Source organism: Coregonus clupeaformis, chromosome 36, assembly GCF_020615455.1.
Source record: "Coregonus clupeaformis isolate EN_2021a chromosome 36, ASM2061545v1, whole genome shotgun sequence".
NCBI lineage: Eukaryota > Metazoa > Chordata > Actinopteri > Salmoniformes > Salmonidae > Coregonus > Coregonus clupeaformis.
Genome location: NC_059227.1, coordinates 41,952,058 through 41,970,025, shown reverse-complemented (window position 1 = coordinate 41,970,025; position 17,968 = coordinate 41,952,058). Strand labels below are relative to the sequence as shown.

Genomic DNA, 17,968 nt, shown 5'->3' with positions numbered 1-17,968 from the left:
AACCAGTAAGAATTCCACTCTCACAGACCTGTTAGTTTTTCTTTAAGAAGCCCTACTGTTCTCCACTCATTACCTGTATTAACTGCACCTGTTTGAACTTCGTTACCTGTATAAAAGACACCTGTCCACACATCAATCAAACCGACTCCAACCTCTGCACAAGGCCAAGACCAGAGAGCTGTGTAAGACATCAGGGATACAATTGTAGACCTGCACAAGGCTGGGATGGGCTACAGGACAATAGGCAAGCAGCTTGGTGAGAAGGCAATCAACTGTTGGCACAATTATTAGAAAATGGAAGAAGTTCAAGATGACGGTCAATCACCCTCGGTCTGGGGCTCCATGCAAGATCTCACCTCGTGGGGCATCAGATCATGAGGAAGGTGAGGGATCAACCCAGAACTACACGGCAGGACCTGGTCAATGACCTGAAGAGAGCTGGGACCACAGTCTCAAAGAAAACCATTCGTAACACACTTACGCCGTCATGGATTAAAATCCTGCAGCGCACGCAAAGGTCCCCTTGCTCATGCCAGCGCATGTCCAGGCCCGTCTGAAGTTTGCCAATGACCATCGGATGATCCAGAGGAGAATTGGGGAGAAGGTCATGTGGTCTGATGAGACAAAAATAGAGCCTTTTTGGTCTAAACTCCACTCGCCGTGTTTGGAGGAAGAAGAAGGATGAGTACAACCCCAAGAACACCATCCCAACCGTGAAGCATGGAGGTGGAAACATCATTCATTGGGGGATGCTTTTCTGCAAAGGGGACAGGACGACTGCACCGTATCTGAGAGAGGATGGATGGGGCCATGCGCGAGATCTTGGCCAACAATCTCCTTCCCTCAGTAAGAGCATTGAAGATGAGTGGTGGCTGGGTCTTCCAGCAGACAACGACTCAAACACACAGCCAGGGCACACTCAAGGAGTGGCTCGAAGAAGCATCTCAAGGTCCTGGAGTGGCCTAGCCAGTCCCAGACCTGAACCTAATAGGAACATCTTTGGAGGGAGCTGAAAGTCCGTATTGCCCAGCGACAGGCCTGAAATCGAACGATCTGAGAAGGTCTTATGGAGGAGTGGGCCAAAATCCTCCTGCAGTGTTTGCAAACCTGGTCAAGACCTACAGGAAACGTATGATCTCTGTAATTGCAAACAAAGGTTTCTGTACCAAATATTAAGTTAAGCTTTTCCTTATGTATCAAATACTTATGTCATGCAATAAAATGTAAATTAATTACTTAAAATCATACAATGTGATTTTCTGGATTTTTGTTTTAGATTCCGTCTCTCACAGTTGAAGTGTACCTTGATAAAATTTACAGCCTCTACATGTTTTGTAAGCTAGGAAAACCTGCAAAATCGGCAGTGTATCAAATACTTGTTCTCCCACTGTATATATATATAGTACATTATTGTAATGTATTGCTTTTTTAGTATGTTTTACCTCTCAACTATGAAATGACACATGGAATCATGTAGTAACCAAAAAATTTTAAACAAATCAAAATATATTTTATATTTGAAATTCTTCAAATAGCCACCCTTTGCCTTGACAGCTTTGCACACTCTTGGCATTTTCTATGCTTTTCCAACAGTCTTGAAGGAGTTCCCACATATGCTGAACACTTGTTGGCTGCTTTTCCTTCACTCTGCCATCCGACTCATCCCAAACCATCTCAATTGGGTTGAGGTTGGGAGATTGTGGAGGCCAGGTCATCTGATGCAGCACTCCATCACTCGCCTTCTTGGTAAAATAGCCCTTACACAGCCTGGAGGCTTAGTGGGACTTTGAAAGTTTCTTCAAGTGCAGTCGCAAAAACCATCAAGCGCTATGATGAAACTGGCTCTCATGAGGTCCACCACAGGAATGGAAGACCCAGAGTTACCTCTGCTGCAGAGGATAAGTTCATTAGAGTTACCAGCCTCAGAAATTGCAGCCCAAATAAATGCTTCACAGAGTTCAAGTAACAGACACATCTAAACATCAACTGTTCAGAGGAGACTGTGTGAATCAGGGCCTTCATGGTCGAATTGCTACAAAGAAACCAATACTAAAGGACACCAATAATAAGAAGAGACTTGCTTGGGCCAAGAAACACGAGCAATGGACATTAGACCGGTGGAAATTTGTCCTTTGGTCTGCAGTCCAAATTTGAGATTTTTGGTTCCAACAGTCTTTGTGAGACGCGGTGTGGGTGAACGGATGATCTCCGCATATGTAGTTCCCACCGTAAAGCATGGAGGAGGAGGTGTTATGGTGTGGGGGTGCTTTGCTGGTGACACTGTCTGTGATTTTATTTAGAATTCAAGGCACACTTAACCAGCATGGCTACCACAGCATTCTGCAGCGATACGCCATCACATCTGGTTTGGGGTTAGTGGGACTATCATTTGTTTTTCAACAGGACAATGACCCAACACACCTCCAGGCTGTGTAAGGGCTTTTTACCAAGAAGGAGAGATGATGGAGTGCTGCATCAGATGACCTTGCCTCCACAATCCCCCGTCCTCAACCCAATTGAGATGGTTTGGGATGAGTCGGATGGCAGAGTGAAGGAAAAGCATTCCCAGGTGAAGCTGGTTGAGAGAATGCCAAGAGTGTGCAAAGCTGTCATCAAGGCAAAGGGTGGCTATTTGAAGAATCTCAAATATAAAATATTTTGATTTGTTTAAAACTTTTTGTTACCACATGATTCCATATGTGTTATTTCATAGTTTTGATGTCTTCACTATTATTCTACAATGTAAAAATAAAGAAAAACCCTTGAATGAGTAGGTGTGTCCAAACTTTTGACTGGTACTAAATGCACAAAGAACGGCCTTATCAGTTCATGCTAGAGCTGGGACGATCAAGCAAAAATGATCGACACCGACCACTTATCGTGGATATTTAGCTGACATTGTGCGTTACGATAAATAACCTATAGGTCCCTACTAGAGAAATATGAAGTATGAAATAGGATTGCTAATATGTGTAATTGTTGATAGCTGCAATTGATAGCTGCAACATTCAAAGTAGTAGTTTTTAAGGGTAATATAAAAAATAACTGTTAATGTTATAAACTTGTCGTTGAATTTATCATTATCGTGATAATACATCCAATTTATTGTGATATGGATTTTTTGGTTCATATTGCCCAGCTCTAGTTCATGATACCAGCAGGATTTATCCCAATATCTAGATGGCGTTATGGTTGTATTTATTGGGGTTATGGTTACTTTTGTGGTATATGTAGTTATAAGTCCTTGTTATCAGGTATGTGCTCTCTAATCATGTAATGTAATTTCCTATAATAATTTTATCATTAAATATTTACCTTCTTTTTCACTTTCACTTTCTCTTTGTTCTTCCTCCTCTCCTCGCAGTGGTAGCGACGATGACGAAGTGCCTCCTCTGTTGGGCAAGTTTGCGGACATCCCCCTACCCCATGGGCGGCTACGAGGACCCGGGGGTGGTGGCCGGCATGAACGGCCTGCACAGCGAGCTCAACGGTGGCGGGAGAACATGGCGCTCAAAGATGAGGTGTGTGGGTGGTTGACAGCTCCGGGGTTAAGTTTACCCTAGGTACAGATCTAGGATCAGCTTCCCCTCCCCCAATCCTAACCTTAACCATTTGGGGGGAAAATGAAAAACTGGCCCAAGATCAGCGTCTGGGGTAACTTCACCCTACACCGTGTGTGACGGTGCCCTTAATGCAACTTTGGCACATTTCTCTGCTGAATTTCTGTGCCAAGTTCCTGGACTGGGAAAGATTTGATTGAGGAAATGTTATTTGACTCTGACTCATTCCTGCTGCCTTTCTCTCTTTCTCTCTCCCCCCACATCTCTATCCTCCCCTCTCCCTCTGTTTTTCTCTCAACATTTTCTCCCTCTCATCCTCTGCCCCCCTCCTCCCTCCCTCTCTCTCCCCCTCCATCTTTCTCTCTCTGTCTCTTTCCATTCCCCTCATTCTCCCAACTTCCTCTGATTTCTCTCTCTGTCCAGTCTCCTGGAGGGAGCAGCAGCAGCAGTAGTTCGTCGGTGGGCGACGAGGAGGAGGCTGACGGGGAGAACGGCGGGGAGCCTCCGGGGCAGCGGGGGGAGCTCTCCCCAGGGAAGAGAAACAGCCCTCCGCCCTACTACCCCCAGCAACAGGTACAACCACACCACACAACTATGGCTTGAGGTAGAATTCGAATCAGGTTAACCTACTGAGATATAAAATACCTAGAGAAAGATTCTATTCAATTTGAATGGATTCCAATGCATGGGGCACACAGCCTCCACATACCATACCGTTTGGGTATGTCACCATCTAGCTCAAAACGCTCGCACAGTAGTCTTAATGCTGAAAGGAGGAGACAAAACGACAAGAGAAACTCACGGTAGCTATCTTGTTTCTCTCATTCCAGGTGCAACAGCATGCCTGCGAGTGCCATGTGTTGCAACCAGGACCTGTCCTCCCTCGCCCCCTGGGCCCAGCTCCCCCCTCCCCCAGTCGGCTCCACGCGCCCCCTCCGGCCACCAACAGTTCTTCACCGGGGCGGCGACAAGACCCCCAGCCACCCAGCCCTCCACCTCTACCCCCACATCCACGGCCACCTGCCTCTGCACAACCTCTCCCACCTGCCCCGGCCTCTACTGCACCCCACACTCTACCCCAGCCCCACCCTTTCACACAGCAATGTGAGTGAACACACACATACCACCAAAACTGTACTAGCTTGGGGTAGATGTTGCCCTTAACCACAGATCTAAGGTCAGATTATTACCCTACTTCCAATACTGACCTGGGGTGTCGGGGGGTGAATGAAATCTGACCCTGTGTCTGAGGTTAGGGCCAGCTTCTATTTACTCCTCCTGAATGCTCGACAGATACAGGCTTCCTTTACTTGTGTCCCTTACTGATCTTACCACTGCTCTGTAAGGATGTTGATATGTGAAAGCCATTTCAATGGTCTCGCCATAATCGACTTAGTACATTCATTTTAGGAGAATGGGGGATAGAACTATGTGTAGTTTACCCAATAGCAGTTTTTCATTTTTACATGAAGTGGGTAAAGTTGGTAATCATTTTACGAGCAGAACTGCATGGTCGGGAGGAGAAGCTGCATTTCCAAAAGTTCCAAGCATTCAAAACCATTTGTTTTTGAGACAGCGGTTTCACCAAAGCTGTGTTGTATTCATTAGGTATGTTGTAGCAAATTTTCAAAGTTCAAATTTTCAACAGTGGTCATTTGCATGACAATCATTACCAAAAATTATAATCGTCACAGTTCCTAGTTACAGACACTGTATTTGGCTATACATTGTCTAGAAAACTGATGGGGATTTACATTATTTAAGTTTAAGGATATGATTTGAGTGGTAACACCTCTCATATCCCTCTTAACTGGTAATTCTGGGTGTTTTCACCCTGGGAACTTTTCATTGGGCGAGTTCGTTTTGCATGGCCCGGTGACCCGGGTGGGTGGAGTTTTAAATCTTAGACCATTCCATTGGTCCTTAAGTGAAATCTCCACCCAACCGGGGCACTGGGCCATGCAAAACGAATTTGCCCATTGATACATTCCCTTCAGGGGATTTACACCGAAGTCACAAGGAAGTGATTCAACTGTTATACCTTTTGGTTGGAAATTCTGCTGTAATTGCATGGATATACCACAAGAGGTCGCATTGTATCAAATGAGCTCAAATCTACTTGGTTATGCCAAGTGTTGTAAAAAGCCTCACTATTGGAAATATGCTGAGAGACTAGGGGTCCTTATTCCATTTATTGGCATTACTTTTTTTTCTTTTTTCTCAGACACATAATTAATATGGGCTGAGGGTCCAAGCACCATGTCCCAGTTTCCCGGACCCAGATTAAGTCTACTCCTGGACTGAAAAGCAAGCTCAATATAAAATGATTTTTATTGTAGGACTATCAATCACATTTATTTATAAAGCCCTTTTTACATCAGCAGATGTCACAAAGTTTTTATACAGAAACCCAGCCTAAAACCCCAGAGAGCAAGCAATGCAGATGTAGAAGCACGGTGGCTAGGAAAAACTCCCTAGAAAAGTAGAAACTTAGAGAGGAACCGGGCTCTAAGGGGTGGCCAGTCCTCTTCTGGCTGGGCCGGGTGGAGATTATAAGAGTACATGGCCATTAAGGCCAGATCGTTTATCAGGGCTCCCGAGTGGGGCAGTGGTCTAAGGCACTGCATCTCAGTGCTTGAGGCGTCACTACAGACCCCCTGGTTTGATTCCAGGCTGTATCACAACCGGCCGTGATTGGGAGTCCCATAGGCGGCGCACAATTGGCCCAGCGTCGTCCGGGTTTGGCCGGTGTAGGCCGTCATTGTAAATAAGAATTTGTTCTTAACTGACTTGCCTAGTTAAATAAAAGTAAAATACAATTTCAAATGTTCATAGATGACCAGCAGGGTCAAAAACAGCCAGGAGTCATCAGGCACACAGGACTCCAGATAAGACAGGAGAATTACGCCAGATAGGACAGACTGACCCTAGCCACCCGGCACATAGACTATTGCAGCATAGATACTGCACCCCTTCTAGGGACGGCATGGTAGAGCACTAGTAAGTCAGTGACTCAGCCCACGTAATAGGGTCAGAGGCAGAGAATCCCATTGTAGAGGAGAGCTGGCCTGGCAGAGACAGCAAGGGCAGTTACCGTTCACCTTCGCACCCCTGGGCCAGACTACACTCAATCGTAGGACCTACTGAAGAGATGAGTCTGCGATAGGCAGACCATTCCATAAAAAATTGCTCTATATGAGAAAGCCCCGCCTCCAGCTGTTTGCTTAGAAATTCTATGGACAATAAGGAGGCTTGTGACTAGCGTGTGGAGAGGCTAGCACTCAAAATGTCATATTTAGCCTTAACTGAAGTTTATTTAGTGCTTTACCCGGGTAGCTGGCGAGTAGAGCGTTGCAGTAGTCTAATGTAGAAGTGACAAAAGCATGGATTAGCTTTTCTGCATCATTTCTGGATAAAAAGTATGTTACGAAGATGGTAAAAAGCTGCCCTTGAAATATTCTTGATATTTTCGTCAAAAGAGAGGTCAGGGTCCATAGTAACGCCGAGGTCCTTCAGTTTTATTTGAGACTACTGTACAACCATCAAGCTTGTCAGATCAAACATAGAACTCTTCTGTCCTGTTCCCAGCCTCTCCCCCCTGCTCCCATGTCGAGCCACACTGGGCCCAAACAGCAGGCCTTCAGCCCCTCCCTACCGGACCACGTCTACCAGAACTGCTTTGGCGGCGGCGCTGGCGACTGGAACAGCTCGCTGCAGTGCCTCTCGCTCAAGTTCGAGAATATCTGCGACGCTGCCATGATGAAGAACTGGAACCCATCGGTGCTGCTGCAGGAGCCCCTGCCAGGTGAGAACATACCTCTTCATCTAGCCCATGGACGACCAACCTTCCTCCTGGAGAGCTGGTGTAAGGTGAAGTCGCCCCTTGACGCTGGTACTGGGTCCGTTTAGCATTTTCCCCACTAATGGTTACAGTTAAGATTGGGGAGGGAAAGCTGATCCTAGATCTGTGAGGGAACGTCACCACGGAGCTAGCTACCCTACTGCAGACTTTCACTCCAAAACCTAATATAGCCCACCTGATTCTACTAATCAGCTGCTCACACGGAATAATTAATTAATTAGCTCAATCAGGTGTGGTACAACAGGGCTGGAGCAAAAACCTGCATACCAAGTAGTTCTCCAAGAGGAGGATGATTCGGCCATCCCTGATGTAGGCTAAAGGAAGAGGGCCTCATTTTATTTCAGCTCCGTTGCCTGCAACTACATGCCTGCTCTTGTAGTAAGAGGCCCCATTCCACTCCCATTTCAGCCTCCTTCCCCCAGCTCCTCCTCCTCCTGTCGGACCAGTGTCTTTGCCCGAGGGGTGTGGTGTGACTTGGTCTCTGTAGTTTATACAAGAATGGGTCCCGACAAGGTTCAGTGTCGTGTTTGTGTCTTTTGGCTGTATGAAGTAGAATCGTTCCACCCTCGTGCCATAGAATTCAATGTACACTTTAACTCTGTATACAGCGACAGCCATCCTTATGGTTTGTGTCTGATGTTCTTTCTCACCCGTCTAAATCTTTGGACTTACACAGGATCTTAAACATGCGGCTAACTCTTGTTTTTCAAATGTTTTTCGCCAGGCTATCCTTGTAAATAAGAATTTGTTGACTTGCCTGGTTAAATAAAATGTTTGTCTTCATATCCAGGGGACATGCTGGGACCACCCCTCCACCCCGACGTGCCCCTCCCCCCGCCCTCCTCCTCCGGCTACGGGGACCACACCCACATCGCCTCATCTGAGCCTACCCCCCTTCATCTCCTTCCCCCCTCGCCATCCGATCAGCAACAGCCCCTGCCCAGGGAGAGGAAGAACGGCGCCAAGAAGAAGTGTCTCTACAATTTCCAAGATGCCTTCCTGGAGGCCAACAAAGTGGTGATGGCCACCTCTGCCTCCACTGCCTCAGTCTCCTGCACAGCAACCACTGTCCAGTCAAGTAATAATCACATCCAAGTTTCATCTAAAAGACCCAACTCCTTAGGTAAAACTGAGGAGGTGGAGGAGCGGAGCTTAGGGCTAGCCCAATGGCACACATCTACATTTCAATATCCATACTAGCACACCACCACATGCCCGATACATTTGGTTCGTTCTAAAGGCGTCAGCATGCTTCAATTTGGCTGGCGCCGAACTCGGCAAGGCGAACCGAACGAGTGTGCTCGCATACTCCCTTAAAAGACCTTAGCTTTGGGGCCTCCCGTGTGGCGCAGCGGTCTAAGGCACTGCATTGCAGTGCTTGAGGCGTCACTACAGACCCGGGTTCGATCCCGGGCTGTGTGACAGTCATGAGGCGGCGCGCAATTGGCCCAGTGTCGTCCGAGTTAGGGGAGGGTTTGGCCGGACGGGATTTCCTTGTCCCATCGCGCTCTAGCGACTCCTTGTGACCTCGGTCGCCAGCTGGACGACCCATTTTTGCGGCCGGCTTCCGGGTTAAGCGTGCAGTATGTCAAGAAGCAGTGCGCCTTGGCAGGATCGTGTTTCGGAGGACGCATGGCTCTCGACCTTCACCTCTCCCGAGTCCGTAGGGGAGTTGCAGTGATGGGACAAGACTGTAACTACCAATTGATATCACGAAATTGGGGAGAAAAAAGGGTAAAAGTACAAAAAATGTGTACAAAAAATGTATACAAAAATACACACAAAAAAAAGACCGCTTTTAAAAATGAGAAAAAAATGGCAATAGTACTGGTTGTCCATTTTGAGACGCCGTAGTCAGAATTAATCTAAGATAACTAAAGAAATCTGTCATAAGTTGACGATTTTGTAGAGAAGATCTTAGTCGTGCAATTTTACATCTATCTAAGATGTTTGCAGTATTTCACAATGAAAAAACTTGCATGAAAACGAGTCGTCTCTCGTAAAATGACAACAAAGATCATTGAAGAATCCCTACTGTTGACCAATCACCGACAAAGGGGTGTAGACTTCGGCTACTGACTTCTGCTTGCCTCAAGAAAACATTTGTGCCCAAACTGTGTCTCAATAGCCTGAATTAGCTTCCTCTCCTTGACATATCCTTGATCTGTACTGATGTGACAGGAAAGGTGAAAGGAAATCTCTGAGAAGCTGCTTCTGTCATTGCTCTCACCTTTCCTGTATTCTCAGATCAGTGCTGATGCTGATGAAGGAGAGGAGACAAGGAGAGGAAGCCATTTTAGACCACTGAGATGCAGCAAAGTGTTTCTTAGGGCTAGCTGCCTGAGAAGGCGAAAGGGAAAGTGTTAAGTGTTTGCGGCATTGATTGTAATTTGGCATGTTCCGAATACACAATCGACAAGCAGAGGTCAGAATATACCCGATGACCCGAAATCAAATGTATTTATAAAGCCCTTTTTACATCAGCAGATGTCACAAAGTGCTTATACAGAAACAGCATGCAATGCAGATGTAGAAGCACGGTGGCTAGGAAAAACTCCCTAGAAAGGCAGGAACCTAGGAAGAAACCTAGAGAGGAACCAGGCTCTGAGGGGTGGCCAGTCCTCTTTTGGCTGTGCCAGGTGGAAATTATAAGAGTACATGGCCATTAAGGCCAGATTGTTCTTCAAGATGTTCAAACGTTCATAGATGACCAGCAGGGTCAAATAATAATCACAGTGGTTGTAGAGGGTGCAACAGGTCAGTACGGGTAAAAACGGGTATGACTTAGCGTTGATAGATTGTAAATGTATTTCCTCCATTATTGATGCATTTGAGATGACTTAATGTCAATTGTCTCTGATCTTCATTGACCAGCTGCTGAATGTGCATCATTTCGTATGCATTTGTTTTTTTCTTATGTCTCTGCCAGGTGACGTATTTCACAATATAGGTAAAGAGGACCATAGGCAACAACCCACCCCCATCGCCCCTAGGGAACAGTCCCACGGGCCTGGCCTCCCTCCCTTCGCTCTCATCTGGCCCAGCCCTGCCACCTGCCCCTGGCCCCACCACCCAGCACCACTACCCCAGCATGGGCTCGCAGCCCTTCCCAACGACTGCCACCCCGGCTCCAGGCTTCATGGAGGCCCACCATCAGGGCATGTGCCTGTCACCCGCCGAGCCGCCCAGTGCCGCCCCAGCCGACGGGACCATCAGCGCCCCACCCAGCGTGTGCAGGTCAGTCCCTTGTTTATGTTGCCTTTTACCACAGATCTAAGATCAGATTAACCTACTCCTGATACTAACATTGAACAGTAGAGCGATGAGAAAATATCAAGGCCTATATACGGTGTCCAATCAAAAACGCATTGTGTAGATAATCCTCTAAGAAAACCAATGGTCCAAACCTCATGTCTCTATCATCTGTTCAGAATTTATTGGAGTTTTTACCCTTGTAGAATGGTAAAACATTTGGGTGACTAAATCAATGGAGGCCAGAGGAAAGAAAGTGGTCAAAACTCCGGAAAATAGCATTGCGTCAACTAGGCTGGATGCTGTGCGAGAATTAAGGCTACCTCACAGATTTACCATTTAACTTGTTATCTTTCTTCTCAAATCTGGAGGACATAAAACGAGGTAAAATGGATATCGATTTTGAGACATGACGTAGCATTTACATATTTTAGTATACGCTGTTCATATTAATGCGAAGTTCCTGTTCTTTTTCAAAGACTTATCACAAAAACAAGCGTATGTATCTCTGTGAAATGTCAACAGAGCACTAATTCAGTTGCCTTTAACCACCACAGCTCTGGGATTAGATTAACCTATTCCCGAATACTAATATTGCCCATTAAAGGTATGAATTAAAATCTGATCCCGTATCAGTTGATTGGGCACTACTTCTGCCTACTACCTCTCGATGGCTATTGAGCGCATTGAATCGTAACCACCAACTGATGCTTTGAGGTGGCTCCTAATCAACTAGGTCTTACTCATAACCAGAACATTTGAAGCCCATCGCTCCCTTCTATACTCCATAAAATGGATGAGCTACATTTCAACATTACGCTCCAATGGGCATACCGAGAGGCCAACCTGATCTGTCTTACTGAAAGATGGTTAGATGACACGCCATTGACTCAGAACTGAGCTTGGTCGGAATCGTAACACCATACAGACATGACAGAGACATTTACATTTTAGTCATTTAGCAGACGCTCTTATCCAGAGCGACTTACAGTTAGTGCATACATTATTTTTTTTCATACCCCCTGTGGGAATGGAACCCACAACCCTGGCGTTGCAAACGCCATGCTCTATCAACTGAGATACATCCCTGCCGATCATTCCCTCCCCTACCCTGGACGATGCTGGGCCAATTGCGCACCGCCCCATGGGTCTCCCGGTCGCGGCCGGCTACGACAGAGCCTGGATTCGAACCAGGATCTCTAGTGGCACAGCTAGCACTGTGATGCAGTGCCTTAGACCACTGCGCCACTCGGGAGACATGGGGAAAAGCACGGAGGTGGGGTTTGCATTTATGTCAACAAAGCGTGGAGCAGATCTGCCAATTTCCTGAGCCCTATACTACGAATGAGGTTTGAAGAGTTAGTGAGGTAACTTCGGTCATACGAATGTGACTCACCTTTTAGCCAGGTAAATTTCTATTGCAACGAGTCCTTCAGAACTAACTTGCTCCGGGGCAGGCTAACTCGGGGCTAACTCCATTTACCCTGAATGAAGTGTCTGAGCTGCGGTTTGATGACCATTCATTCTTCTTTTGACGAAGATGACTGAGTAAATATTTTATTAATCAAAGTTTTTTTGTGTGTGTTTAAATATAGTAATGTTAAAATACCTAGCACATTTATTAATGACAGAATGCGTTTGAAACTTCACGCACCTTTGTATGAATTAGCTAATACAATTATTTTAGATCGGAGTGGGAAAAAAGCTGCTGTTGCATTGATAAGCACACCAAAGACATCATTAAAGATACGTAATAAAATAAAGACAGCAATTCTAGCTGCCTATTTCACACCATAGCCTGCTGAATTTGCAAGAAAACTCTTCTTTCATTTGATTTCGCCACAAATTAAAATGTGGCACTGACTCGCCCATCGATTGATTTTTCAGCAGTCTCAATGAAGAGTTAGGTGTTCGACTCGCCACGTGCGACTGCACGCGCAGTTACAAGCCTCCTAGAGTTAAAGGCAGGCGGACGAGCAATATCCACCATCGTAGTATGAATGAAGTCTCAGCTGGAATGTGAAGTTAACTGAAGTTGGCTAGCTTTATAAAAGCCTAAGTAGATCTAGCTTGCATCGTAGTATACTGTACCACTCTGGAGTCACACTGCTCATCGGATGTGGCGGTACTATCCCTCTCCCTTCAGACTCAAAGTACCTGCCCGGTGAATTCGGTCAGTTCTTTATCATTCTTGTCTATGTGCCACCCACAGCCAATGTTACTCACACAGCAGATGTTATCACGTCATGTGTGCAGCGCATAGTCAAAATCACCGGACTCCCCGATTTGTATTAATACTGGGTGATTTCAACAGCTGTACTCTCAAAAAGACTCCTTCTTATCAGCAATATGTTACATGTGCAACAAGGGGTAGTAAAACAATTGATCCTATTAAACATGCCTACAAGTCGATTCAGAAGGCTCCTCCTAAGCACCGCGGTTCATATAGCAGTCCACCTAATTCCAGCCTACCAAACTAAACTACAGAGAGAGGGAGTGGTCTATAAATCAGTTGAACAGTGGAATGACACCTCCAGTGCAGTGCTGCTAGACTGCTTTGACAGTACCGATTGGACTGTGTTCTCAGAAAATGCCACACTGGATGAGACTTTAGAGGCTTTGTCTGATTGCATACATTTTTGTGAGGATACAGTGGTCCCTTCAAAAAGAGTGAAAGTGTTTTCAAATAATAAGCCCTGCATTACAAAGGAACTGAAAACAACATTAAATGAGAAAATAAATAGCACCAATAAAATAAGCAAAAATAGTTACAAAGAGAAGTCTTATCTAAATGTCAATCCAGACTGTACTTCCTTCGTAAACTTAGAAGGCCTAATGTAAATCTATTTTAGTCCTTTTACAGATTGTTTTATTGAGCCTGTCTTAACATTTTGTGTAGTTGCCTGGTTTGGCTCCCTCACATGGGCAAGTCAGAATATCCTAGAGAGAGTTGTGCAGGTCAGTGGTAAGATTGTAGGGAGAAGGCAAAAGGCTCTCCAACATTTACAAAGAGCGCACACGTGAGAGGGTTAAAGAAATCATTTTGGATCTTACACATCCACTGGACAGCCAATATGCAGTACTGCCATCAGGGAACAGACTCAGGTCTTTACCTCTTCAAGCCAAGAGAGCTACTAACAGTTTTGTATCGGTATCAGTACGGCTTTTAAGTGAAAATTGATTTGTGTGACTTAGTGTGTATCTTATATAGCACAGCTCTTTAATGAAATATATTTTTGTGCCTTACAAATACTTACAAGGTATACCTTGTAAGTATTTGTATCTGTCATGTGTGAACGTTTCTGTTTTATATGTTTACTATACATCTTTATCTTATTTGACTTGCCACAACTGAAGTTCCTTCTGGAAAAAAAGTATTTTTCAATTGGAAGCACTTTATTTGACAGTACAGAAAGTTCCAGATATTTATTGGGTGAAATTACCTACCGGCACTTCAACTACTTCATATTGGCATCACATTGACATTTTGACCTTGTCGTTTGACCCCTTCTAGTGACCCCGAGTGCGAGGGCCACCGTTGTGAGGGCAACGGGGCGTACGACCATCAGGGCTACGACGGCGAGGAGAGCCAGGACGAGGACAGCTGCTCAGAGCACAGCTCCTCCACCTCCACCTCCACCAACCAGAAGGAAGGGAAGTATTGCGACTGCTGCTACTGCGAGTTCTTCGGCCACGGCGGGGTAAGACATGCCCGCATATACTCATGTACTAATATGAGCAGATTACTATGCATCAACTTGCAGAAAAGTCAGAAACAGAAGTCTGTAATGGTGTTTTATGATGTAGAATGACATTTTGTGGAATACAATATCTAAATCTTTACTAGAATGGCCTGTTGAACACTTTAGCCAGCAGCTGAACTGGCCTAGTCTAGAGAGATGGCACTTTATATAGCACTTTTGATTAGGTCCCCAACACATTGTATGCAGTTAACTCACCCCATTAGTTAGTATTGAGGGCTCTGATATTCAACACACATTTAAACTCAAACTACCAGAATAATCTAAAACCCTATTTCCTTGTTTCCTACCCTAGCCCCCGGCGGCGCCCACCAGCCGCAACTACGCGGAAATGCGTGAGAAGCTGCGCCTACGGCTGACCAAGCGGAAGGAGGAGCAGCCCAAGAGGGAGGAGCAGCCGGCAGTGGTGGAGCGCGACAGCGGCGCTGACGGCGTGGAGGACCACCGGCGGGTGGAGGACCTGCTGCAGTTCATCAACAGCGCCAGCGACAACAAGCCCGCATCCAGCTCCAAGGCCGCCAAGCGGGCCCGCCACAAACAGAAGAAGGTAGTGGTTTAAAGCATTTAGAAAACTTTTTTAAGGTGTTTGAAGTGTTACCCTTTTGTTTAGACGACAGTGTTATTGAAGTGTCACTTTAAAGTAATCGTTCACCCCAGGCATTTTCAGACCTCAAAAGTGGTCTATAGTTGCACTGATAATCCACACATGATTTTGAACTGAACTATCTCTTCAAGGTGTAATTTTAACATTGGTGTTGTCGAAGCAAACCATATCCTTTCGGAAGGACTTAGTTCAAAAAGGGAGTTGGTTCAAACCAGAGTTTCTTTTGTTACTAAATGAAGCAAAGGACCAACCGGATATGAACTGTGTGTGTCTCTGTGTGTCTCAGATGGAGGAGAAGGTGCGTCTGAGGCGGAGGCTCGCGAGCGGGAGGAGCAGCAGGAGCAGCGGCTCCTGGAGGAGCAGCGGCGGCGGGAGGAGGAGGAGGCCCTCCAACGGGAACTCCTCCGGCTGCAAGAGCTGCAACACCTCCGCGTCGCCAAGAAGAAAAAGAAGGAGAAAGCCAAGGAGCTCGCCACCCCCTCCCCGCCCCGTACCTCAGAACAACCCCCAGCCCCTCAAACAGACGGCCCAGAACGTCCTGGAGAACCTCCGCAACGGCAAGAGCCAGCTCCTGCACAGCCTCATGCGCCTCCCTGGCCACAAGGATCCCCGACTGGAGCACCGATCCCAGCCCCGGCCCCAGCCTCCCCCCTCACAGGACAGCCCAAAGAGCAGCAGGGAGAAAGCCCCTACTCCGGCCCCCTTCCTTCACAACGGCACATCCGCCGCACCACAACCGACTGAGGCCAAGCCTAAACAGCAGCAGCCAATCAGGCAAGCCGCCAGCGAGACAACGAATGTCAAGAAAGCCCCAGAAGCGCCCAAGATGGTGACCACCACCAACTGTACACCACAACTACCACCAGACGCCAAAGTGACCCGACCCAGGCTTCCCGCAGAAGACTCGGTCGCCCCTCCGGCACCGGGACCCAGGAAGGAGGAGAGGAGCAACGGGAAAAGGCAGCACCATCAGCAGTCGGCGAGCCAGGTGAAAGAGGAGAGGAGCCAGCCCTTGTTGGAGCCCTCCCCACCCCGTGCCTCGCAGACGGAGCAGCCCCAGCAGAACAGCAAACCCCTCAGCGCAGAGTCCCCCCAGCCCAAGGCCAAGGCCAAGAAGAACAAGAAGAAGAAGGCCGACAAGACAAACAACTCAATAGGTCAGCATGCTATGCAATGCTATGTTATGCTATGCAGTTTTATTTATCCCTGTAAGACGGTTAGTTTCAGGGCTGCAGAAGTGCCACAGGCACATACAACATCCAGACATATTGAGACGGGGACAATATGAAACATACATTTACATTTGTTAAGTTGGCATTTTGTGACCGAGTGTTCTCTTATTGTAGATGACGTTTTCCTGCCCAAAGACATTGATCTGGACAGTACTGACATGGACGAGACTGAGAGGGAGGTGGAGTATTTCAAAAGGTACGGACCTAATTCTATTCACGCACATGACTCATGCTTCGCATTGACTCCATAAAGCTTTGTTGAAAGAAAAAATTGCTTAAACGATCTCTCGCCTTCCCTCCCCAGGTTCTGCTTGGATTCCGCCAGGCAGACCCGACAACGGCTGTCCATCAACTGGTCCAACTTTAGCTTGAAGAAAGCAACGTTCGCCGCCCACTGATGCGACCACGCGTAGGGCAAAGAAAAAGAGACTTTGGCAGGAAGCAATCAGCACCCACTTCCCCCTCCACCCCTCCATGCAAACACCCCCTAGTCATGCTGTGCCCAAATCGCGCCCACCCACGCTGCCTTCGCCTTGTTCCTTGTTGCTGTGCGGTTCTACCATGAACCCATCCTCCGGTCATCCTCAAACAGAACTCTGAGAGAGAAAAAATTTAATTAATTAAATGACACACAAAAGAAAAATCACAAAATGCTACTTTCTACCTGATTTTGTTTTTATCGCTCGTTTGTGTGCTTTTAGTCTGTGAGTGGGGCATTTCTCTTGACTTAAAAAGCCATGTTCTGACATTCATTTTCTCTCTTTTTTTGGCTGATTGTAGTCAAAAGACGCTTACTATGTATGCCTTCCGAAAACAGACATACATGGAAAGAATTCTGAGAAGAAAAATAGATATATATGATGAATTTAAACCTTTTAATTCAGTCACTGTGGCTTACTATCCCCTTGTTACCCACAATTCCTAGCACGGCATATCATTCAGATAACTGACAAGGGAATGGGCATGGTCTGCCGCACTCTCCCCTGCCCAAACAACTCTCACTTCACTGAGAGGAACTTGGCTTAATACTTGACAATGTTCTTTTTTTGTTTTTTCAGTTCCATTTAACAAAACCGATAAGTAAAAGTGTACCAGTTACAGTTTTTATTTCGTTTTCTTTCCTATTTCTGACTTGTATCCAGCTTGTATCACAATACTTTCAGAATGAAATTGAAGAAAAGAACAATGCACACTATCAATCTGTAATAGAGTGTATATTGTATTAACACTGAAGCCAAACTGGCTAACTTTTAACATATTGTTAAGTAATATTAAAATCTTATCTTTCTTTTTTGAAAGATGGAATACAGTAGTATGGCAGGATGTGTGTGTCTTGTCTGTACTTATTTCCTTGGTGCAGTGGGGGTGGGGGGTATATATTTAGTATAGTTTTATTTATGTATTTTTAAATTTTCCCAAAATATATAGGGGAGGTCCATTCTCTCCTTCGTACTTGGATCGACCTCTGGTGATAATTGTAAATCATATCCATCCACACATTATACACCGAAATCGATTTATAGAGAGCTGTAGGCTAAGTTATTGGTTAAGTAAGAAGATGCTGTAGCACTATCATCCCCTCGATACGAAGTGACTTTAACTGTCCACCATTACCGTCCTCCCAAGGCGAGTAATATTTACTGGATGTGCTCTCAGGGAATATTTGGCCTATAAAGACATCACTGATGCTTCTCCAT

At 46.1% G+C, this 17,968-nt stretch overlaps 1 protein-coding gene across 1 annotated transcript in view; it reads left to right on the top strand.

Moving 5' to 3' along the window:
• LOC121560977 (protein FAM193A) overlaps nt 1–17,594 on the top strand; it is a 30,239-nt gene extending 12,645 nt beyond the window's left edge. The window contains 17 exon segments of the mRNA XM_045211418.1: nt 3,365–3,419; nt 3,421–3,496; nt 3,499–3,521; nt 3,984–4,133; nt 4,391–4,420; nt 4,422–4,664; nt 7,149–7,365; nt 8,213–8,545; nt 10,352–10,416; nt 10,418–10,659; nt 14,189–14,375; nt 14,731–14,982; nt 15,326–15,341; nt 15,344–15,518; nt 15,520–16,196; nt 16,386–16,467; nt 16,576–17,594. Coding sequence (XP_045067353.1) covers nt 3,365–3,419; nt 3,421–3,496; nt 3,499–3,521; nt 3,984–4,133; nt 4,391–4,420; nt 4,422–4,664; nt 7,149–7,365; nt 8,213–8,545; nt 10,352–10,416; nt 10,418–10,659; nt 14,189–14,375; nt 14,731–14,982; nt 15,326–15,341; nt 15,344–15,518; nt 15,520–16,196; nt 16,386–16,467; nt 16,576–16,669 — 2,917 coding nt within the window. The 3' untranslated portion in view covers nt 16,670–17,594.
• The last annotated feature ends 374 nt before the right edge of the window (nt 17,595–17,968 follow it).